At 42.2% G+C, this 24103-nt stretch overlaps 1 protein-coding gene across 3 annotated transcripts in view; it reads right to left on the bottom strand.

The window, feature by feature from the left end:
• The window catches only part of LOC132833332 (SWI/SNF-related matrix-associated actin-dependent regulator of chromatin subfamily A containing DEAD/H box 1-like), a 120394-nt gene extending 96534 nt beyond the window's left edge, over positions 1-23860 (bottom strand). For 2 of the 3 annotated variants that reach the window (XM_060851509.1, XM_060851511.1), the window contains exons 1-2: positions 23448-23860; positions 2608-2782 (exon numbers count right to left, since the gene is read on the bottom strand). In XM_060851509.1, the coding sequence (XP_060707492.1) occupies positions 2608-2782; positions 23448-23577 (305 nt within the window). In that variant the 5' untranslated portion in view covers positions 23578-23860. The remainder of the gene's footprint in view (positions 1-2607; positions 2783-23447) is intronic. The other variant, XM_060851510.1, reaches the window with a different exon arrangement.
• Positions 23861-24103: the final 243 nt, after the last annotated feature.

Here is a 24103-nt window from a genome sequence, read left to right as displayed (position 1 = left end):
ATGACATCACAACAGGTGGAAAAACAACTTCAGGAAAGTTATAATCTGGAGGGAGAAACAAGGATTCTGACTTGTAAAGCCAAACTCTGCAGCCCTGTGAAAGGAGGTGATGAGATGTGAGAAGGATTGCTCCCCAACAGGAGACACACCATACATCTGCTTTGTAGGAAATTACAGGGACACTGCTTGAAGCAGCGAGCAGATAACTCTGACTGAGGCAGTAAAAGTCAAGCTGTAAATCAGGAATAACTAATTATTATTAAATGAAAAGTATTGACAATATTTCAGGAATGGCAATGATACAAACTCTTAAACCACTAAGTACCTGGACTATTACCTTGGCAGCACAGTAGCGAGCACTGCTGCCTCACAGCACCAAAAACCCAGGTTGACTCAAAGTTTGGGAGAAGATTTGTAGCTCGGGTGCTTGTTGTTGTGGTTCTGCTTGCCGAGCTGAGAGTTTTTGTTGCAAACGTTTCGTCCCCTGTCCAGGTGACATCCTCAGTGCTTGGGAGCCTCCTGTGAATCGCTTCTGTCATGTTTCCTTCAGCATTTATAGTGGCTTGTCTCTGCCGCTTCCGGTTGTCAGTTGCTGTCCACTGCAGTGGCCGGTATATTGGGTCCAGGTCGATGTGTTTGTTGATTGCACTCATTCACTGATTCTATGCCTCTAGGAATTCCCTGGCTGTTCTCTGTTTGGCTTGCCCTATAATAGTAGTGTTGTCCCATTCATGTTGTTTGTCGTCTGTGTGTGTGGCTACTAAGGATAGCTGGTCGTGTCGTTTCATGGCTAGTTGGTGTTCGTGGATGCAGGTTGTTAGGCTGTCTTCCTGCTCGTCCTATGTAGTGTTTTGTGCAGTCTTTGCATGGGATTTTTTACACTACGTTGGTTTTGCTCATGAGCAAAACCAACGTAGTGTACAAAATCCCATGCAAGGACTGCACAAAACACTACATAGGACAAACAGGAAGACAGCTAACAACCCGCATCCACGAACACCTATCCTTAGTAGCCACACACACAGATGACAAACAACATGAATTCGACTGGGACAACACTACTATTATAGGGCAAGCCAAACAGAGAACAGCCAGGGAATTCCTAGAGGCACGGCACTCATCCACTGATTCTATCAACAAACACATTGACCTGGACCCAATATACCGGCCACTGCAACGGACAGCAACTGACAACCGGAAGCGGCAGAGACAAGCCACTATAAATGCCGAAGGAAACATGACAGAAGCGCTTCACAGGACGCTTCCAAGCACTGAGGATGTCACCTAGACAGGGGACGAAACATTTGCAACAAAACTCCCAGCTCGGCAACAGAATCACAACACCCAGGTTGACTGCCTGTGTCGAGCGTGCACATTCTCTCAGCGTCTGGGCGGATTTCCTCCGAGTGCTCCGGTTTCATCCCGCAGTCCAGGAGTCTAGGTGAGTTAAACTATAGGAAATGCAGGCTTACAGGGATATGATAGAAGTGTGGGTCTGGATGGAATGCTCTTTGGAGCTGTAGATTCAGTTGGCCTTTGGCCTGCTTCCACACTTCTAAGATGAAAATCGCCGAATTTCCCTAGCTGATATTTAAATTTGACAGCCAATCGTGTTGCTTCACTTCAATTTAAGAATGTGTTGTGGTGTTTTGCAGCTAAGTACTACAAAACCTTTATTGTTAGACTTTCACTTGCACTCGAGCTCAAAAATTTTTACCCTACATATTGCTGGATGTATTAGTTGATACTAGCAGAGTAAGGCAATAATCTATATTTTAGTCGTCTAAGTTTTTAGTCACTTCTCACTCCATATCTCTTCATCCCCACTTTGGTCTTTCAATTCTCCATTTCTCACTTCTTCACTTCTCATACTTCAAAATTTACTTCATTTCATTCTTTTGAAGTACTTAGATTGAATGAGTGAACAGGTAAGTCTTTCCAAAAGTACACAACAAACAAAATGTACTACGTAGGAAAGCATTAATGAAATGGTCATGCAGGTAACAATAATCAAGGGATGAAGTAATGCAGATACTGGAAAAACCTCAAATCAATAAGAAAAACCCAACTAGTTTAATGTCAATAATTGAATAATAGATCTAAGTTTACCAGGCAGTAATTAAAACACGCAAACCAAAAAGCTCAAGATTCAATTCCTTTTCTCTCAGCCAGACAGATAAACGTCCAGGCTCCCAATTCATCAACGCAATTTAGTGATAGTTATTAAAAATGCATGTGTACATAACAAGCACAGTTAGAATTGGTCGAATACAATGGCTAAGTTCTTGTCTGGGCACTGGTCCCTTTATTTTTTTTTGCGGACCACTGGTCAATTTCTTATTGAATTTATGTTGCTTGAACAGAGATTTTGAGTTGCTATGCAGTTGAGAGGAAACATTTGAGTAAAGGTTTACATACGAATATTGAAATTTGAAGGATCAGACATCAGCCAATACGAGTGAAACAAACTGTTCGAAATAGTCAGAGACTGAAATAACGGAGTAATTTTATTGTAGGATAATGTGACCAAGCATAGTTCACAGCTCTAAATTCAAAAAGGATGACCAATGTAAATTTATTACAAATACTATACAAAATAATACTTACAATTTTTGAATGCATCCATCTGGCCTTCCATTCACTGCCTGACATGATAAATTTTTCTTGCATGTTTCCTCAGTTTCAGATTCAGAATCGAGAAAAAGGACTCCCTTTTCTTTTCTCCTAAAATACGATAAAAAGTTCGACTGTTTTCCTTCTGGAGTCTCTGGTACGACGGTCACTAAGGAATTAATAAGGAAACAATACAATATTACAATGACTGACTAAAACTTCCAAATGTCAAGATGAATGCTAATATTTAATACTTACTTTGCATGGTTAACTGGTCACAGTGGTAAGTGCTGCAACAAAATTACTGAGACCTCAACCTACCTCTGAACATCGTTCCTGATAAAGGCCACCATTTTGGAAGTAACAATAATCTGTTTGCAAAGGACACTATTGTACACACCAGCCTGTAACCAACTTTATCATTTTAAAAATAGCGTACATGGTCACTATAGCTATATACTTTTGTTCCAATGCCAACATTTTTTTCCAACTATCGGTTAAACATTTGAACTGCATTGTGGTATTACTAAAGATTTGAAATGGTTTTTCAGCTTGTTTACTCAGCCTTTTGGCTGCCATTATTTTGTTTGGGAGATCGGAGCTATTTCGAAGAATATCGCCAATTGATTATTTAGCAAAAATTCTAGTTTGGTGATACAACATTTAACGGCTAACTTCCTAGTGCCTACAATATATTCTCCAGCATGTAAGAGTAAATTCATGGACAAGTTTTAAAAAAGACAAACTGAATTATGTTATCCCAATACAAAACGTTGAGCTTGCAACCTACATTGTATTTATTTACTCAAATGCAAATCCCTCGAACCAACTGATTATGTCTCCTCATTGCTGAGCTAAGATCAAACTGTTGCTTTTGTAACAAAATCTGAAGTCTGTGACTTAGACCATGAAAGGAGGCACTCTTTGGTCACACACAGCATTGCTCAACATTCTTCACAAACGCATAAATGGTTTGCACCGAGGTGCCAGTAGTGGAGGTCGACTATGCAGGGGTCCTGGCTTGCTCTGAACCTCCTTAAGCAGTACTCTCATTCTGTCATTATACAGTCTCTTCTTTATTCTTTGCAAGTGGACACAGCTGCCCAATAAGATTACTTATTTAGAAAAAAAATTACATTGTTGTTTATTGGTACAGAACTTAAGAATTGATGAGTAACGACACAATTGTCAAAGTTTTTAATATTGCATTTATATCACACTGGAGTGCACCGACTGGTTGGTGAGAGACTTCTTGGGAGGAGCCGTGATGGGCAATGCACCAGTTAATGATGATTGACAATTGCCTATCACACAAATGAGTAATGAATTCAATGTAATGAATGTAATGACAAATGAATTCAAGTACCAGTGTGATGCTAAGTATGCAAGCCAGATGTCTCAAAGACTGGTGGATTTTTTTTCTCTCTTCCCATTTATTTAGCTTACCTGTTGGTGAAGAGCTTGGTTTCAGTGATGGCATTGGTGCAGATGAGTGGCCCAAGCAGCACAGACTCATGGCAGCAAGGTTGGAGGTGAGTTCAGATTGCCGGCAGCTTCTACATTGTGGACGCAGTCCTAGTCTTGGCTCAACATCCAGCTCATCTTAGCTTCTTTTGCCAGCTTTATGTGAGGATAAACATTCCAGGAGGCTGCTGCAACGGAGAATGCAGTGTGAATCCAGCTGTTCTTTGCAGCTACTAGTGGTGGGTGAAGACAAGGTGGGACAAGGCACGGGATTCCAATGGTCCAGGTTATCCTTTGGGCTTCTGCAGCGTTTTCAGTGTGATAGCTGGTCTGGTCCAACCTGGCCTGGGAGTCCTTTCAGCCTGCTTTCATCTGAGTCATTCTGGGTCACCATGTGGTGACTTTTAGTCAGGCTGTGACTCCATATTGTGTTTTTGTTGGCACGGTGATGGGTCCAGCCTGGGATTCTAATGTTCATTGGGTCCTTGAGCCCAGAGCCGTGAAATGGACTAATTGGACTTTCTCTCAAACTTATTTTAACTTTTATTTTCCTTTGTTATATAAATGGTGAAAGCAGTGTTATTCTTACATTTTTATTTTTCTAATTTATGACTGTGATTTTATACTTTCGAATTTCTGTCCTACTGGACTTTTTGTATTCTAATTATTTCCCCTAAGAATCTGTACTCGTGAATCTGCACCTAGTTATTTATTTACCTAAAATGGCACTGTAAACGATAAGTTGTATAATTTGCCACATGTACTCATGTGAGTACATGACAATAAAGCGAATTCAATTCAAACTTTTAAACTCTGTACATGAGAAGTGATCTTCAAACAGAAAAAGTTTTCTCAACAATCTTGTGCACGCAAAGGATTACAAAAACCCTATATTTAGGATTGTCAGTCATACAGAGTGGCATACATATGTGAACAGAAAGTCACATATTAATACATAGGATCCAGTTCTTTGCAAACAGCCAAAACATACATGCACTATACCTGTTTTAATTCAACAAAATAAATGACAAATCATTCATGGATCATTTCATGGGACATGGCCCTGACAAGTCAGTCAAATTGCCTAGTTTAAAATATAAACAAAGCCTAGCAGTTAACTGACAGTCAGCACTAACTGGGTAAATGTTTTATGGCAACACCTCTAATAATAAAACTCACCTGCCAATCAATCAGCATTCTACACTCATGTAACATCATTGTTGATTTTTCCCTTAAATTGGTATTCATACAAGTTCAAAAGTTTGGGAGAAGATTTGTAGCTCGGGTGCTCGTTGTTGTGGTTCTGTTCGCCGAGCTGGGAATTTGTGTTGCAGACGTTTCGCCCCCTGTCTAGGTGACTCCGCAGTGCTTGGGAGCCACCTGTAAAGCGCTTCTGTGATCTTTCCTCCAGCATTTGTCGTGGTTTGAATCTGCCGCTTCCGGTTGTCAGTTCCAGCTGTCCGCTGCAGTGGTCGGTTTATTGGGTCCGGGTCGATGTGCTTATTGATTGAATCTGTGGATGAGTGCCATGCCTCTAGGAATTCCTAGTGATTCATGGGCAATGGCTCTCAAATCCTTCTGTTTCATAGTTTTCGGCAATCTTTCCCCATTTAAGTAATATTCAGCTCCTCTGGTCTTCCTTCCCAAGTGTAAAACCCCACATTTCCTCACATTATATTCCATCTGACTACTTGCTTAACCTGTTTATATCCCTCTGCAGACCATCATCCACGCCATTTGCCTTCCCACCTAATTTCGTCATCCACAAATTTTGCTATAATACATTCACTTTTCTCACCCAAGTCATTAGTATATATATTAGAAATAATTGTGGCCCATAACTCAAGTTCACTAAAAAAGTTAAATAAAGAATAAACTATGTTTGATCTTGACATTTATATTCACTTTTGCATTGGCCATGCACTTACAGCTCTTCACACATCCCAACTTGCAACCAAAACAAATATATGGCTTGCATGCTTGGCATCACACTGGTACCGGAGTTCGTTTGTCACATTATTCATTTGTATGATAAGCAACTGTCAATCATCATTAACTGGTACATTGCCCATCACAGTTCCTCCACAAGAATCCTTTCACCAACCAGTCAGTGCACTCCAGTGTGATATAAATGCAATATTAAAAACGTTGACATTTGTATCTTCACTCAATATATTTTCACATACATATCCTTCTGAGAAAGCATACAAGATATGAGCAGGTAGGGAAATAGTTAAGTTTTGAGTTGTGTGAGACAAAGGTTCAGCCCCATGACTTGGATCAGCTAAGAACTTGCAGTGAACAATGAGGTGCTGGAGGCAAGGTAGTGGGTTAACGAGGTGAAAGAGCATTCATTATGTGAGGCCAGTTAACAAGGTTAAGAACACCCATTGTATAATGTCAAATGGCTTAATCTTTACTGTTGTGGTCGCTGGTTGTAACGGTCTCCCTATCAATATAGATATTGCCTTATTTGTAAGCTGCTCCCTGTAAATGACTGTATAATTCCTTAAGAATCTGCTGTTTGAGAGAAGACCAAATACTCATGTCTCTGTGCACATGGGCAAACGTTCTCTCTCCCTCCAGAGCCCAAAATTAAGATGAACGAGGTAAAGACATACTGTATCTGAGTGTTTGCTTCGCCTGATACGCGGACAGGGAAACAGGACGACACTTCTAGAACATTTTATCTTTAAAAATAAAACAGCTTGTTTTACACCATCTCTTCTTAATCACAGCCAACTGCACCTATTTTTAGTTGAAGCCAATAGGATTCAAATTGTTCTTCAGTAAATGAATCGTCACAGCAAATTAGCAACTAATTCATATTCCTCGGTAGATGTTTGTCCACAATGGATCATAAATTTAATACAACCATACTGTTGTGTAGAAAAGCAAGACACATTTTAAACTAAAGGATATTAACATAAACTAAATCTATAATTTTAAACAGCAATACAGACAGGCAGGCAGGCTCAAAGACGTTAGTTTGCACTTGTTTAATGTGGCTTTAGAGGATAAATAAGGCAGTTCATAGTGTATATGGGATTTAGGGTTTTATAAAGAGACAGAGTACAAGATAGGATGCAATGTTAAGTAAATTTATGGCACCAACTCAGCCAAGCAGGAGTCTAATCCTTGGCAACACATTCTAAGAAGAACATATGAAAATATATCAATCAGGACCAAGCTGAGGCCATTCAGCTCCTCAAGCCTCTTCAGGCTTTCAATAAGATCATGGCTGATATGACTGTAACCTCAACTCCACATTCCAACCTTCCCCTAAAAACCTTTCAACCCTTGTTGATCAAGAATCTCTCTACTTCAGCCTTAAAAAACATTTACGGACACTGCATGCACCACTTTTCAGAGCTCCAAATACCCATGACCCCAACAAAAAACATTTGCCTGCTCTCAGGTTTAAATGGGTGAGCCGTTTAAATTGTGCCGTATTGTTCCAAATTCTCCTGTAACAGTAATATCCTGGAAAAAGAAACACTTTTACAAAATGTCTTCTGGAAACAAAATCATTGAACAACATGAAGAAATGTAGAACCATAAAAGGATACGGCATAGAACAGGTCCAGATTGTCAAAGCCGATCCAAAAATACACAGATGCCCTTTTTTAATCCTTCCTGAACTAAAAATAGCCCGGCAGCTTATAACACAATGGGCAGATCCAGGTACTTTTTAAAAAAAAAAGTTTAGGGTCTCTGCATTCACCACCAACTCCAGGCACCCACCACCTACTGCGCAAAAACATTTTTCCTTACATTCTCTCGAAACCTTCTGATACCTGGCTTGAATCTCTGATCCCTTCTGTTTACTCTACCTATCACAATTTTGTATGCCTCAATCATGTCACCCTTCTCTGTTCCAACGAAAACAACTCCAACATAATCACACACTCTTTAAGGAATAACCCAATCATTTTACATTGTTTTTGGGTGGCAGGTGACTATAGGGGAGTGGCAGGGGGTTGCATCTTGTGTGCATGACTGACTGTGATGCAAGACCCTATATAAAAGGAAGGGCGGATCCCTTATTCAGGCAGCCTCGCTTGACACGCTCCACAAGCATCACAGTGTTAAGGGATTGTCCAAAAGTTTGTACTTGCTGAAATAAATCGTAGCTGTTCATAGAAGTTGGCAAATTGCAGGTGCACCAAACCTGTAAGAATCTAAAGAGAACCTAACACCCCTACTTCTGTATCCTAATAGCTCTGTTAATGAAGAGCATTCCACAGTGCCTTTTTTACAGCCTTGATAAGCTGAGACAAAAAATTCAATTAAAATTCTTCCCACATCCTCTACATTTTCACACAAAATCGCATCTTCATAGGATTGTTCCACTTTTTCCTTAACGATCATTTTGTTCTTAATATACTGGTAAAAAATATTTGGGTTTTCCTTTTACTTGTTTGCTTGTACTTTTTGAATGCGCTTTGATTGAATTCTTTACTTTTTATACTCTACTAGGCTATTGGGGGGGGGGGGGGTGGGGGGGGGGGGGGGGAAAGAGAGAGAGGCTTTAACCAATTATTTATTCTTTAGCAGTCCAATCTAGTCCACCTCCACTAAATCACTTCTGCAATGGTACTATGGCTTTGAGAGATTTTGTCCTTTTTTTGAAGAGAGGTTTTGGGCCATTGGTATAAAAGAGACAGAGCTTGTGAGCCTGTTTTCCTTAAATCAAGTGTCAGAATAATAGAAATAGCATGAATGGATGGAGTCAGGCTCCCACAAAAACAAAATTTTAGTTTAGCTTTCAGCAGTTGTTTGGGTTTGGAACAGCTCTGGAAGCTGTTATTTATCTCTTTGTTACAACTAAAAGCTTAAGTTCTCTCTTGATACTAGAATCACATGAGAAACAATCTGATTTACTGACTTTGCTTTTGCCAAAAGTATGCTTACTGAATCATAGAAGATCATCGAATCCCTCAAATCCAGTGTGCCAACAGGCCATTTGGGCCAACAAGTCCACACCGTCCTTCTGAAGAGTAACCCACCCAGACGCAGTCCCCTATCCTATTACTCTACATTTACCTTGATTAATGCACCAAACCTAGACATCTCTGAACACTATGGGCAATTTGCATGGCCAATTCACCTAACCTGCACATCTTTGGATTGGAGGAGGAAACTCATGCAGACATGGGGAGAATGTGCAAACTCCACACAGACAGTCGGCCGAGGCTGGAATTGAACCCGGATCCTTGGCGCTGTGATGCAGCAGTGCCACTGAGCACCATGATGTAACTATATTGGAACAATTGTTGTTTAGTAGTTAAATAATTTATCAATCTGTTAAGTTTTGCAATTGAGTTGAAGTTATACTAATTCTTCTTTCTTAGTTTGCATTTCAACTAAAGTGTAAGAATAAATGTATTTAACTTAAAGCCAAGTAGTGTCACAAATTGAATTATATCTAGAACACAGCACTTCCACTCACCTTTAAACAAAAGTTACGATCTAGGCTATATTTCCTGGATATATACGAGGGTTGGGGAAGGGGGTGGTGGTGGTGGTGATTTGGTCTGGCTGATAATGAATTGGGAGCTCTGGTAAGGATCAAAATTTCTAATTCCAGGTTGGGTTTAGGATTATTGGACTTAAAGACAGTAAGTGGTGAGTGCTTTTTTTTTTGGATGTTGCATTTGGTTGGGAGAAAGAGGTTTTGAACTTCAGAAATTGCCAAGAGGAAAGTCAACTCAAAATGGTGGGGGTGAAGGGAGATGCTTTGAGTGGTGATGGGACATGATGGGGATCTATTTAAATATGACCAAGTGTTACTCAAGTTTGATGAGAAGCACACAGAAGATTTTTGCATTTCATTTGAAAAATTGGCTAAACAAAATGAAATAGCGACCGACCATGTCGGTGCTTCAAACAAAATTAGCAGTTATTTGCATCACTATAACAGAAGTTACCTGGGTTGTAAGAGGTGTAAAAAAAAATTTTAAAGTGGACACTAGTGCCGGAAGTCTACAGGCAACATTTTAGGAATCTGAGAAGGGAAGAACCTGGTCAAACGTACCTAAAGTTTGAAAAGATAAAACAAAGTAACTTTGAAAGGTGGATAAGGAAATTAAAAATAGATGAAACATACAACACTTGAGAGACTTATTTTGGAGGAGCTCAAAATTCACTTTCTGAAATAGTGTGAAAATTGCGAGATTAACAGCAGAAGTAGCATAGGTGTCAGTTCATAAATCAAAGTTTGGCTTCCAAATCGATTTCAATCTGTGAGGGATAGGAATTGGGGAATAGAGAAATCCTCAGGAGGTAAAGTAAAAGGAGATCTCACTGAAGATAGTAAAGAGAGTTTAGTGCAGGTTAAAAAAGAAACCCACGAGGCATAAAAAAATGAGCAAAAATCCTCATGTGTTTTCACTGAAATAAAGTAGGATACATGAAGTTGTACTTTTGGTGATTTAAGACAAATACTGGGAAAACAGATGTGGTAAAACAGGATAAGCCTATGGGATTTATTGAAGTGGTAAAGGAGATTGCAGTGAAAGTTGCAAAAATAAATGTACAGCCTACAGGATACAGAAGCAAGTCAATCTTTGATGATGAGAGATGAGGAGCTATGTAATTTGGAAGGAGCACTACCAGAAAGGGTTAAAATACAAGGAATTCATGATGATAAATGTAATGTTCCATTGTATAAAGTTAGGTTGGAGAGTCCAGTAAAAAGTGATGAAGTTGTGGTAGGAGTAATAGAGAAATTCTCTGTTTCAGAGATTTGTTTATCCCCAGGAATGATACAGCTAGATCATAAATAGAGATGATGCCTACAGTGGTTGAAACACCAATAGAAAAAACAGGGAACTGAGATGTTACAGCAAGTATATCCTAGAATTTTTTTCTGTCTGGTAACAAGACCACAAAGCCACAAGTTGAAACAGGAGGAGAAAGCAAAGAATAAAGATAAAGGAAGTTGAAGTTCATTGATCAGACACTATTTGTTCAAATGGTTGAGAACAGGTGGAGGTCAAACTGGATATTTTTAGTTCAGAGAGGTTTGTTGAGTTACAACAAAATGATGAAAAAAAAAGCAGTTGTACGAAAAAGCTAATGCAGAAGTAGAATCGGAGTGTACCCCAGACAATTACATATTCAGGCAGATGAAAAGTGGGCAGAACTTCACATTGTATTTGGCACTATCAGACAGGATTTGGGAAGTACAGACGAGGAGCAACTGTTCCACAGAAAGGGCACAGCAGTCTATGGAAACTGTTTAAGGAGCAACTGTTGCGAGTGATGTACGCATTTATTCCTCTGAGCCAGGTAAGGAGGGGTAAGATTACGGAACCTTGGATGACGAGACCAGAGGAGCTTCTCGTCAAAAAGAAGAAGGCAGCTTACGTTAGGTGGAGGAAGCAAAGATCTAGCACAGCTTTACAGGATTAGAGGCTTGCTAGAAAGGAGCTCAGAAATGGACTGAGGAGAGCCAGGAGGGGCACAAAAAAGACTTGGCAAATAGGATTAGGGAGAACCCAAAGACATTTTAGTCATATGTGAGGAATAAGAGAATGATCAAGGAGAAGGTAGGGCCGATCAGGGATAGCGTAGGGAACTTGTGCGTGGAGTCTGAGCAGATAGGAGAAGCCCTAAATGAGCATTTTGCTTCAGTTTTCTCTCAGGAAAGGGATCTTGTTATGAATGAGAACTTGGAGGAGCTGGGACATAGGCTTGACCAGATCAAGATTGATGTGGTTAATGTGCTGGACATTTTGGAAAATATTACGATTGATAAGTACCCAGGGACAGACCAGATTTATCATAGGCTGCTCCAGAAAGCGAGAAAGGAGGTTGCTAAGCCGCTAGTTTTCCTCCTCACTCTCCAAGGGAGTGGTACCGGAGGATTGGAAGGAGGCGAGTGTTGTTCCTCTTTTCAAGGGTAATAGGGAAATCCCTGGCAATTACAGACCAGTCAGACTTATGCTTGTGGTCAGCAAAGTTATTGAAAGAATCCTAAGGGATAGGATCTCTGACTATTTGGCAAAGCATAGTGTGATTAAAGGCAGTCAGCATGGCTTTGAGGGCAGGTCATGCCTCACAAATCTTATTGAGTTCTTCGAGAAGGTGACAAGATAGGTTAACGAAGATGGAGCAGTGGATGTGGTGAGTATGGACTTCAGCAAGCATGTGATAAGGTTCCCCACGGTAGGCTCATTCATAAAGTCAGGAAGAATGGGATAGAGGGAAATTTGGCTATCTGGATTCAGAATTGGTTGGCTGACAGAAGGCAGAGAGTGGTTATCGATGGAAATTATTCTGCCTGGAGGTCAGTGTTGAGTGAGATTTCACAGGGCTCTGTTCTTGGGCCTCTGCTCTTCGTAGCTTTTATAAATGACTTGGACAAGGAGGTTATGGGGTGGGTTAGTAAATTTGCAGATGAAACAAAGGTCGGAGGTATCGTCGATTGTATAAAAGGGCTATTGCAGGCTGCAGCATGATATAGAAAGGGTGCAAAGCTGGGCTGAGGAATGGCAGATGGAGTTCAACCTGGATAAATGCGAAGTGATGCATTTTGGAAGGTCAAACTAGAATGCTGAATAAAGGATTAAAGACACGATACTTGGCAGTGTGGAGGAACAGAGGGATCTGGGTGTGCAAGCACAGATCCCTCAAAGTTGCCAACCAAGTGGATAAGGTTGTTAAGAAAGCATATGGTGTTTTGGCTTTCATTAACAGGGGGATCAGGTTTGAGAGCCACGAGGTTTTGCTGCAGCTCTACAAGTCCCTGGTGAGACCACACTTGGAATACTGTGTCCAGTTCTGGTCGCCCTACTATAGGAAAGATACAGAGGCTTTGGAGAGGGTGCAAAGAAGGTACCTTGATGCTGCCTGGACTGGAGGGCTTGCCTTATGAAGAAAGGTTGAAAAAGCTTGGACTTTTCTCTTTGGAGAGCAGGAGGAAGAGAGGAGACCTGATTGAGTTATACAAGGTAATGAGAAGAATAGAGAGAGTTAATAGCCAGAGACTTTTCCCCAGGGCAGGATTGACAGGTACGAGGGGTCATAGTTTTAAGATATTTGGGGAAAAGGTATAGAGGAGACGTCAGAGGTAGATTCTTTACGCAGAGAGTTGTGAATACATGGAACGCGTTGCCAGTAGTGGTGGTGGAGACCGAGTCATTGGGGACATTTAAGCAACTGCTGGACAGGCACATGGAGAGCAGTGAGTTGATGGGTGCGTTGGTTAAGTTATTATATTTTACATTTCAAAGTTTGTGAGAAGATTTGTAGCTCGGGTGCTCGCTGTGGTTCTGTTAACCGAGCTGGGAATTTGTGTTGCAGATGTTTCGTCCCCTGTATAGGTGACATCCTCAGTGCTTGGGAGACTCCTGTGAAGCGCTTCTGTGATGTTTCCTCCAGCATTTATAGTGGTTTGTCTCGGTCGCTTCCGGCTCATGCTCTTTGCAATTTTGGATGGTATGCAGTTACTGTAAATTGTTTTATATACAGATCAAGCTATCCGCTGCAGTGGCCGGTATATTGGGTCCAGGTCGATGTGTGTTTGTTGATAGAATCTGTGAATGAGTGCCATGCCTCTAGGAATTCCCTGGCTGTTCTCTGTTTGGCTTGTCCTATAATAGTAGTGTTGTCCTAGTCGAACTCACGTTGCTTGTCATCTCCATGTGTGGCTACTAAGGATAGCTGGTCGTGTCGTTTTGTGACTAGTTGATGTTCATGGATACGGATCGTTAGCTGTCTTCCTGTTTGTCCCATGTAGTGTTTGTGCAGTCCTTGCATGGGATTTTATACTAATACTAATACTACTACTATTACTATTATAGGACAAGCCAAACAGAGAACAGCCAGGGAATTCCTAGAGGCATGGCACTCATCCACAGATTCTATCAACAAACACACATCAACCTGGAGCCAATATACCGGCCACTGCAGCGGATAGCTTGATCTGTATATAAAACAATTTACAGTAACTGCATACCATCCAAAATTGCAAAGAGCATGAGCCGGAAGCGACAGAGGCAAACCACTATAAATGCCGGAGGAAACATCACAAAAGCGCTTCACAGGAGGCTTCCAAGCACTGAGGATGTCACCTGGGCACGGAATGAAACGTCTGCAACACAAATTCCCAGCTCAGCAAACCACAACATATTTTACATTAGGATTAAACCTCGGCACAACATCATGGGCCAAAGGGCCTGTTCTGTGCTGCACTTTACCATGTTCGATGATCACTGGGTTATAGAAAGGAGATGCTGTGGGTAACACAAGGTACCATGGGAAGTAATTTGGAAGTAAGGAAAACTCAAGCCAAAGTACAAAAACACAATTTAATTGGCCTGACTACAGAAATGTAGTTGAATTTTGTTGGTCATGTCACATATCAGACAATAGGAATATCTCAGACAGCAAAACCAGCACCTTTAATACCAGCATTTGTAGAACCTTTTACAAAAGTATTAATTGATTGCGTAGAATCCCTAATGAAAACTAAAAGTGGGAATCAATATTTGTTGACTATAATGGATTTGTTACCAGATTTCGATAGAGCATTCCACTACGCAATATTATAGCAAAAAGGACGACAAAGAAGTCACTCAATTTTTTTTAAAACTCGATACAGACAACTCACAAATACAATCAGATCAAAAGTCAAATTTTACATCAAAATTTCTCAAGGTGGTTATGGATAGCTTAGAAATAAAACAATTTACATTAACTGCATACCATCCAAAATTGCAAAGAGCATGAGAATTGTGGCATCAAACTTTAAAGATCATGTTGAGGGGTTATAGTCAAAACTATCTGGAGGACTTGGACAAAGCAATTCCATTTGCAATCACCTAATTTCAGTTCAACTGAATTAGTTTTTGGACATGAAGTGGGAGGACCAATAAAGTTAAATAAGGATAAATTGCTAAGTCACAGTTCAGAAACGACAAATTTGGACTATGTTCAAAGTTTGTGGGAAGATTTGTAGCTCGGGTGCTCGTTGTTGTGGTTCTATTCGCCGAGATGGGAAGCGCTTCACAGGAGGCTCCCAAGCACTGAGGATGTCACCTAGACAGGGGACAAAACGTCTGCAACACAAATTCCCAGCACGGCAAACAGAACCACAACAATTTGGACTATGTGTCAAATATGGGGGAAAGATTAAATAGAGTGGGTGAGGTGGTTAAACATCATTTGAAATTAACACAGCATGTGATGAAACAGGAAGCAGACAAGAAATAAAAATGTGTGGTTTCACTAGAAGAGATAAAGTATTAGTTTTAGTACTAGTAGTAGGTGAACCTTTAAAAGCAAAGTTTAGTGGGTCTTATCAAATCTAAAGGAAATTGAATGAGGTGAATTATTTTTTAAGAATGCCAGATAGAAGAATAACTGTCATTTGAATATGGTATTTTGATAGTAAAGGAGTATAACAGAAGAATGTGGTATTTGTTATAGCTGAGTGAAGAACCAAATCCAGATGATTTTAAATTTGCTATTCCTCAAATTAAATTGGATAGTGAGGAAGATCCCCAAAAAATTGGGATAAATAATTGACTTACCTTCCAGAAGAAAATCAAAATAACCTGAGTTATTACAATCACATGGAGAGATAAGGGAATAAGATGGGAAGTATCAACATAATTACACGTGATGTAAATAGAAGAAATGCTATTCCAATTAAGTAACATCCTTATAGATTTAACTCTCAAATTGGCACAGGCTCAAAGAGAGATTGAAAGCATGCTCAAAGTTAATATAATCAAGATGAGTTGCAGTGAATGAAGCTTACCCATTGTGATGGTGCCAATACCAGACAGCACCGAACAACAAAGTATTGATTACTGCCAAGTCAATGCAGTTCTGAAATCTGATTCATACTCCATTTCACATCTGAGACACTTTATTGAGAAAGTAGGACAAGGAACTTATATTTCAAAGCTGGACTTAGTCTAAGGATACCATGAGGTACCCTTACCTGAGACAGTGAAGGAAATTTCAGCTTTCGTGACACTGAATGGACTTTACCAGCTTAAAGTTATGTTATTGGATATGAAAAATGCCAGCCACATTTCAAAGTCTCACCAATAAAGTCATTTGGGATTATCCAACGGTGTGGTGTATATAGACAATCTGGTGATTTTTAGTCACAGATGGAACGAACATTCGATGCATCTAGCAGAATTGTTCTATCGATTTCAAAAGACGGACTCGGTGATAAACCTGGCTAACAGTGAGTTTGTAAAAGCCCAAGTCACATTCTTAGGCTATATCACTGGACGTGGACAAATGGCTACACAGGATGTGAAAACAAAGGTTACTGAGAGGTTTCCCATACCACTGAGAAAAAGAGAAGCACTACGAATCCTGGGACAAAATGGTTTTCATTGAAAGTTCGTACCAAATTTTATCAGCATGGTTGCTCCACTAACTTGTTCAATAAGTGCAGAAACTTTCAGCAGATGGAATAATGTCAGATGGCATTTGAGAGTCTGAAAGCTGTGTTGACCACACCTGATTACACAAAGCCATTCAAGGAGGTATATTTTGTCCTGGTTTGTTTTAGAGAGATTCTGAACCACAGGCACTGAGCTGTCTCCTCCAAGCCAAGAGAGGCCTCAGGGTTTTTTTTAAAAAAAGCAGTTAAAACAACAGAAGCAGCATGAATGCGTGGAGTTGGGCTCTCTCAGAACCCAGGTTTTAGTTTAACTTCCAGCCATTTTTAGGGTTCTGATGTTGGGTCTGGAAGCTATTATTCACCTCTCTGTTACAGCTAGTAGCTTCAATTCTCTCTCTGGTATCAGAATTGCATGTGAGATAATCTATTTTACTGACTTTGTAAAGACTATGATTTTGTATGTTACTATATTGGAATAATTGCTGTTTAGTAGTTAAATTATCTATTATTTGGTTAATATTTCCAATGGAGTTACAGTTATATCAATTCTTCTTTCCTTTGTTTGTATATTAACTAAAGGGTAAGAATAAAGCGTGTTTAGCTTAAAGCTGAGTAGTATAACCAATTGATATACATCTGGAACACAGCACCTTACACTTGCCTTTAAATAAAAGTTAGGTTCGAGGCTATTTTCTTGGTACTGGATGAAGGTTTGTTCACTGAGCTGGAAGGTTCATTTTCAAACATTTCATCATCATGTTAGATAACATCTTCAATGTGCCTCCGGTTGAAGCACTGATGATATGGACCGCTTACTATTTGTGTTTCCTTGGGTTGTGGTGTCACTTCCTGTGGTGACATCATTTCCTATGATGGTATCATTTCCTGTTCTTTTTCTCAGGGGTGGTAAATGGGATCCAAGTCAACATGTTTGTCGATAAAGTTCCAGTTGGAATGCCATGCTTCTAGGAATTCTCATGCATGTCTCTGTTTGGCTTGTACTGGGATGGATGTGTTATCCCAGTCAAAGTGGTGTCCTCCCTCATCCGTATGTAAAGATACTAGTGAGTGGGTCATGTCTTTTTGCAGCTAGTTGACGTTCATGTAACCTGGTGGCTTGTTTTCTGCCTGTTCGTCCAATGTAGTGTTTGTTACAATTTTTGCACGATATTTTGTAAAACAGAATAGCAGAGAAAAACGACCGCAGAATGCTTCGAGAAATTATTAATGATGCCCACAACAGAAGTCTCCTGATTACATATGTGGATGTACCTACTGGAGAAGGTGACTGAGGTGTCTGTGGGGGAGCACTTTGGGGCCAGCGACCATAATTCTATTAGTTTTACAAAAAGTGATGGAAAAGGATAGACCAGATCTAAAAGTTAAAATTTTAAATTGAAGTCATGATGTGGAGATGCTGGTGTTGGACTGGGGTGGATAAAGTTAAAAATCACAACACCAAATTATAGTCCAACAGGTTTATTTGGAAGCACAAGCTTTCGCAGCATTGCTCCTTCGTCAGGTAGCTAAGTAGAGCAGGATCATACGACACAGAATTTATAGTAAAAGTGTCATACAACTGATCCAATCAACTTTTCATTGTTCAATACATTGTAGGCAGTTATTTTCAGGTAAAGGGATTGCTGGAAAATGGAAATCTTCAAAAATGAAATAATCAGAGGTCAAAGACAGTATGTTCCTGTTAGGGTGAAGGACAAGGTAGGTAGGTGTAGAGAATGCTGGACGATGAGAGAAATTGAGGCTCTGGCCAAGAAAAAGGTTGCATATGTCAGGTATCGATAGCAGAGATCAAGTGAATCCCTCTCCAAGTTTAAAGGCAGTAGGAGTATACTTGAGAAGGAATTCAGAAGGGCAAACATGGGACATGAGATAGTACTGGATTCTCCTTAACCCTATTTGCTAAAAGGATTCTCCAAATACATACAGGACAAAAGGGTAAATAAGGAGAGATTAGGGCCCCTTAAAGATCAGCAAGGCCACTTATGTTTGGAACCACAGGAGATGGGGGAGATATGAAATAAGCATTTTACATCAGTGTTTACAATGGAGAAGGATATGGAAGCTCGAGAACTTGGGGAAACAAATAGCAACATCTTGAAAAATGTCTATTTTTGGAGAAGTGGTGGTGCTGGCATGAAATGCAGAAAGGTGGATGGTTATGTGAATAGGAAGGGTTTAGAGAGATGTGGGCCAAGTGCTGGTAAATGGGACTAGATTAGGTTGGGATATCTGGTCGGCATGGACAATTTGGGCTAAAGGGTCCGTGGTGTACATCTCTGTGATTCTATGACTCTAATCCCCAGAACCTGATCAGATATCCTCAAACTGTGGGAAGCTAGGGAAGTGTTGCCAGGCCCCTTGCTGATCATTGATAGCCACAGGAAAGGTGCCAGAAGACTGGAGGTTGGCTAACATGATCCCAATATTTAAAATAAAAAGGTGGTAAGGAAAAGCCAGGGAACTATAGACCAGTGAGCCTGACGTGGATGGTGGGCAAGTTATTGGACAGAATCCTGAGGGACAGGATTTACATATACAGAGGAACATTGATTATCCAAATATCAGATTTGCGACAAGACCACAATGTCCCGATGCTCAGCTAAACTAAGTTATTCGGCATTCGATGATCCAGAATTCGATTAACCAAACAAAATACTCCCCATCCGTGTCCTTCCAATAACTGAGGTTTCTCTGTATTTGGAAAGGCAAGGACTGACTGGGGATAGTCAACATGGCGTGTGCATGGTAAATCATATCTCACTAAATTAATTCAGTTTCTTTGAAGTAATAAATAAGATTGATGAGGGCAGAGCAGTTGACGTGATCTACGTGGACTTCTGTAAGGTGTTTGACAAGGTTCCTTGTGGTAGACGGGTTAGCAAGGTAAGATCACATGGAATACAGGGGGAACTAGCCATGTAGATATTGAAGATAGAAGACAGAGGAGGGGGGGGGGTGGTGAAGATTGCTTTTTAGACTGGAGGCCTGTGACCAATAGCGTAAATGATTTGGAAGTGAACAAAGGAGGTATGATTAGTAAGTTTGCAGATGACACCAAAATTGTAGTGGAGTGGACAGCAAAGAAGGTTACCTCAGAATACAAAGGGATCTTGATCAGATGGGCCAACAGTCTGAGGAGTGGTAGATGGAGTTTAATTTAAATGAATGTGAGGTACTGTATTTTGGAAAGGCAATCAGGGCAGGACTCATACACTTAATGGTAAGGTCCTGGGGAGTGCTGCTGAACAAGGAGACCTAGGAGTGCAGGTTCATAGTTCCTTGAAAGTCGAGTCGCAGGTAGATAGGATAGTGAAGGAAATGTCTGGTATGCTTGCCTTTATTGATCAGTGCATTGAGTACAGGAGTTGGAAAATCATGTTGCAGATGTACAGGACATTTGCGAGGCCACTTTTGGAAAAATGTATGCAATTCTTGTCTCCCTGCTATAGGAAGGATGTTCACAGATCTTAAAACAGAATCCCTACAGTGTAGAAACAGGCCATTTGGCCCAATAAATCCATGCCGACACTCCGAAGAGTAACCCACCCAGACCCATTTCCCTACCCTATTACTCTACATTTAGCTGACTAACGCACCTAATCTACACATCCCTGAATGCTACGGGCAATTTTGCATGGTCAATTCATCTAATTCACGTCTTTGAATTGTGGGAGGAAACCAGTACACCTGGAGGAAATCCACACAGACGAGGGAGAATGTGCAAACTTCAAACAGACAAACGCCCGAGGCAAGAATTGAACACGGGTCCCTGGCACTGTGAGGCAGCACTGAGCCACTGTGTTGCCTCGTGAAAATTGGAAGAGTTGAAGAAAGATTTACAAGGATTTTTGCCAGAGTTGGAGGGATACGTTGAATAGTCTGGGGCTATTTTCCCTGGAGTATCGGAAGCAGAGGGGTGACCTTAGCAGTTTACAAAATCATGGGGGGGGGGGGGGCATGGTTAGGAAAATAGACAAGGTCTTTTCACTGGGGTCAGGGAGTCTAAAACTAAGGGCACCGGTTTAAGGTGAGGGGGAAAGATTTAAAAGGAGACCTCAGGGGCAACTTTTTCATGCAGTGGGTGTTGCATGCATGGAATGATCTACTAGAGGAAGTGGAGGAGGATGGTACAATTACAACATTTAAAAGGCATCTGGGTGGGTTTATGAACAGGATAAGTTTGGAGCGATATGGGCCAAGTGCTGGTAAATGGGACAAGATTAATTTAGGATCTCTGGTCAATGTGGACAAGTTGGACCGAAGGGTCTGTTTCCATGTTGTACATCTCAATGATGATGGAGAAAACTGAGAAGATGAACCATTGAACCTACTCACAGATGATTTTACAATTATTTCATGGAAGTCAGAAAATAAGTCATTTTAATTAAGAAGTTATCAACCATACACAAAAGCTAGTTGCGTAAAATCTGGTTAATGAAATTCAATTTGCCAGCAGAAGGAGGGGGTGGTGATAGCCTAGTGGTGTCATTACTGGACTGTTAATCCAAAGACTCTGGTTTGAATCCTGCCATACCAATGGTAGAATGTGAATTCAATAAAAATCTGGAAGTAGAAGTTTAATGATGATCATGAATCCATTGTAAATTGTTGGGGGAAAAATCCCAAGTACAGCAATACAGCTGATTCTTAGCTCTCTGGGGAATTAGGGATGGGCAGTCATCAAGAGACACGTGAAATATTCTGTCAAAGTCCCAATTTGTAGCTTTCTGATTTGGTAGGATAAAGATCAGAGTGCAGGGGGTTAGTGGTGATGGCAGCCTGGCAGGACAAGAAAAGAAGAGTTCTAGACACAACATAGACCTAGGTGGGAGTACTAGATTGTGGTACCAATTCAAAGGATAGGGTGGATGGGTGGCAGGATTCATATACGGTGGAAACCTGGTGTATAGGACTGTGGTGCAGTTATAGTACCACAGCCATGGACACCAAAAATGTACGATTATCTACGTCAATCTCACTTTCTCACACTAGCTTTGAATGCTATAATACTTCAAGTGCTCATCTAAGAATGTTTTGCAGGTTGAGATCTCCCACCTCAACCATCCTTCTAGGCAGTACATTCTAAGCCTCAGCACTCCCTGTGTGACGAAGCTTTTCCTCAAATCCCTCTAAACCTCCTCACTTACAGTTTAGAAGTAGCAATTTCTTCAACCGGACCATGGTGAATCCGTGAACACATTGCCATAGAAGACTGTGGAGTCCACGTCTTCAGATAGGTTCTTGATTAGTAGAGACCAAGAGTTATGGGGAGGAGGGGACAGAGGAGAATGGATACAGCAGGAGAGAATGGGACACCAGAGATGGCAGGATGAGATGGGGGAAAAGGTAGGGGAGAATGGACACAGTGGGACAGAATGGGCCACCTGGATATGGCAGGATGAGACATGGGGAGGGAAAGTTGGTGGTGATAGTGGGGGGGTGTGGGGGGGTAGAAATGAAGATGATTAGATTAGATTACTTACAGTGTGGAAACAGGCCATCCGGCCCAACAAGTCCACACCGACCTCCGAAGAACAACCTACCCAGACCCATTCCGCTACATTTACCCCTTTACCTAACACTACGGGCAACTTAGCGTGGCCAATTCACCTAACCTGCACATCTTTGGCCTGTAGGAGGAAACCAGAAACCCTGGAGGAAACCCACGTAGACAGGGGGAGAATGTGCAAACTCCACACATACGGTTGCCTGAGGTGGGAATTGAACATGGGTCTCTGGTGCTGTGAGGCAGCAGTGCTAACCACTGTGCCGTCCAGAAGTTAGGTGAGAATGGTATACCCAGACAGAATTGGACACCCACATATGGCAGGATGAGATTGGAGCAAGGTGTGGAGGCGGGGGGGGGTGAAAGGGTAAAAGCTGGACTGAATAGGGTATGTAGGCTGAGGTGGTGTTTGGGGGATGGGGGGAGAAAGGAGCACAGAACAGGGCACCCAGGTGTGGCGGGGTGGGGGGAGTGTAGGGGTGAACAAGTTCAGCAGTACAAAATAAGGCATCTGGTGAGACACTGAGGTGGGGAAAATGAGTACATCGGACACAACGAGGCGCCTGGGTGAGGGAGGGCATAAGGGAGAATGGGTTCAGCATGATAGAACAGGGCAGCTGGGTGCAGCAGGACAAGTGGGGGGGGGGGGGGGGGGGGTGGAAGGGGGCACGTGTAAAGTAAGAATGGTTAAAGTGGGACAGAATGGGCACCCGAACATGGCTGGATGGGGTGAAGAGCAGGGGTTACTGGAGAATGGGCACAGCAGGACAGGGCACAGATACTATAGGATGGTGACAGGACAGTGCAGATATGGAGAAAGTGAGGAGGGCAGATGCTGGGGAAGAGTGTGGCGCTGGTAGAGCACAGCAGGTGGGCAGCACGGTGGCACAGTGGTTAGCACTGCTGCCTCACAGCGCCTGAGACCCGGGTTCAATTCCCGACTCAGGCGACTGACTGTGTGGAGTTTGCACGTTCTCCCCGTGTCTGCGTGGGTTTCCTCCGGGTGCTCCGGTTTCCTCCCACAGTCCATAGATGTGCAGGTCAGGTGAATTGGCCATGCTAAATTGCCCGTAGTGTTAGGTAAGGGGTAAATGTAGGGGTATGGGTGGGTTGCGCTTCGGCGGGTCGGTGTGGACTTGTTGGGCTGAAGGGCCTGTTTCCACATTGTAAGTAATCTAATCTAATCTAATCAGGTCAGGCAGCATCCCATGAGCAAGGTAGTCAACATTTCGGGTGTAAGGCCTTCTTCGGGCATGTGGTAGGCTGGGGTCTGGGCACGGATACGGTTAGATGTGGCCGGCGGATATAGGGGTTCGGGGGGCAGGCAGAGGGCACGTGGATACGATGGGTGGTCGTGCCCCATGCGGTTACGGCTGGTGGGTGGGATGTGGGGTACGGACACGAGCGGGGCTGGTGTTGGGGGGGGAGGAAGATACGCCAGGGAGGTGCCGTCTTTCTCTCTCTCACCTGCCGGGCCTCCCACCTCCGGGAAGCCGGGATCCCGCGGGGAGCCACGCCGCCGGTCCAGGTCCAGGTCCAGGTCCCGCTCGCCGCGTTTCTTTTCATAACGGAAACGGTCGAGGTTGAAGGAGCTCATCCGGGAACTGGGCGGTTGGCGGCGGCGGTTGGGAGTCGGATTCGAACCCGGAGCCGTTGGGAACGTTAGTGCCGGCCGGCTCGCGGGGCGAGGAGGAGGAGGCGGGAGCAGCTCAGTCCGAGGGACACACAGAGAAAGAGACTTCAGACCGCTGGGTGCATCATTATTTTAACAAAACAAACACCGGATGCCAAACCATATTTATCTATTTTCTTAATTTTTTTTTTGAAAAAAAATCTATGTTATGAAGCGATTTCCCGCGCCGTTCTGAGGGATCGACAACAACAAGCGCCCTCATTGGTGGATGGAGGAGCCGACGCGCCAATCAGCGGGCCGCATGAATCCGTGTGGGGCGAGGGGCGTGTCGCGTGACGTCACGCAGTTAAAGGCTTCCCACCTGGAGCAGCGTGGCCACTGGAGGGTCAGCAAAATGGAGTCTCCAGGTCCATTCCTTCCATCTCCTTTCCCTTCGAGTCTTCATTTACTGTCTCATGTTTTCTTTAATGTGGGAGGTTAGAAATGTAGT

This window comes from Hemiscyllium ocellatum, chromosome 36, assembly GCF_020745735.1.
Source record: "Hemiscyllium ocellatum isolate sHemOce1 chromosome 36, sHemOce1.pat.X.cur, whole genome shotgun sequence".
NCBI lineage: Eukaryota > Metazoa > Chordata > Chondrichthyes > Orectolobiformes > Hemiscylliidae > Hemiscyllium > Hemiscyllium ocellatum.
The sequence above is the reverse complement of the archived record's forward strand: the minus strand, read 5'-3'. Positions and strand labels throughout refer to the sequence as shown.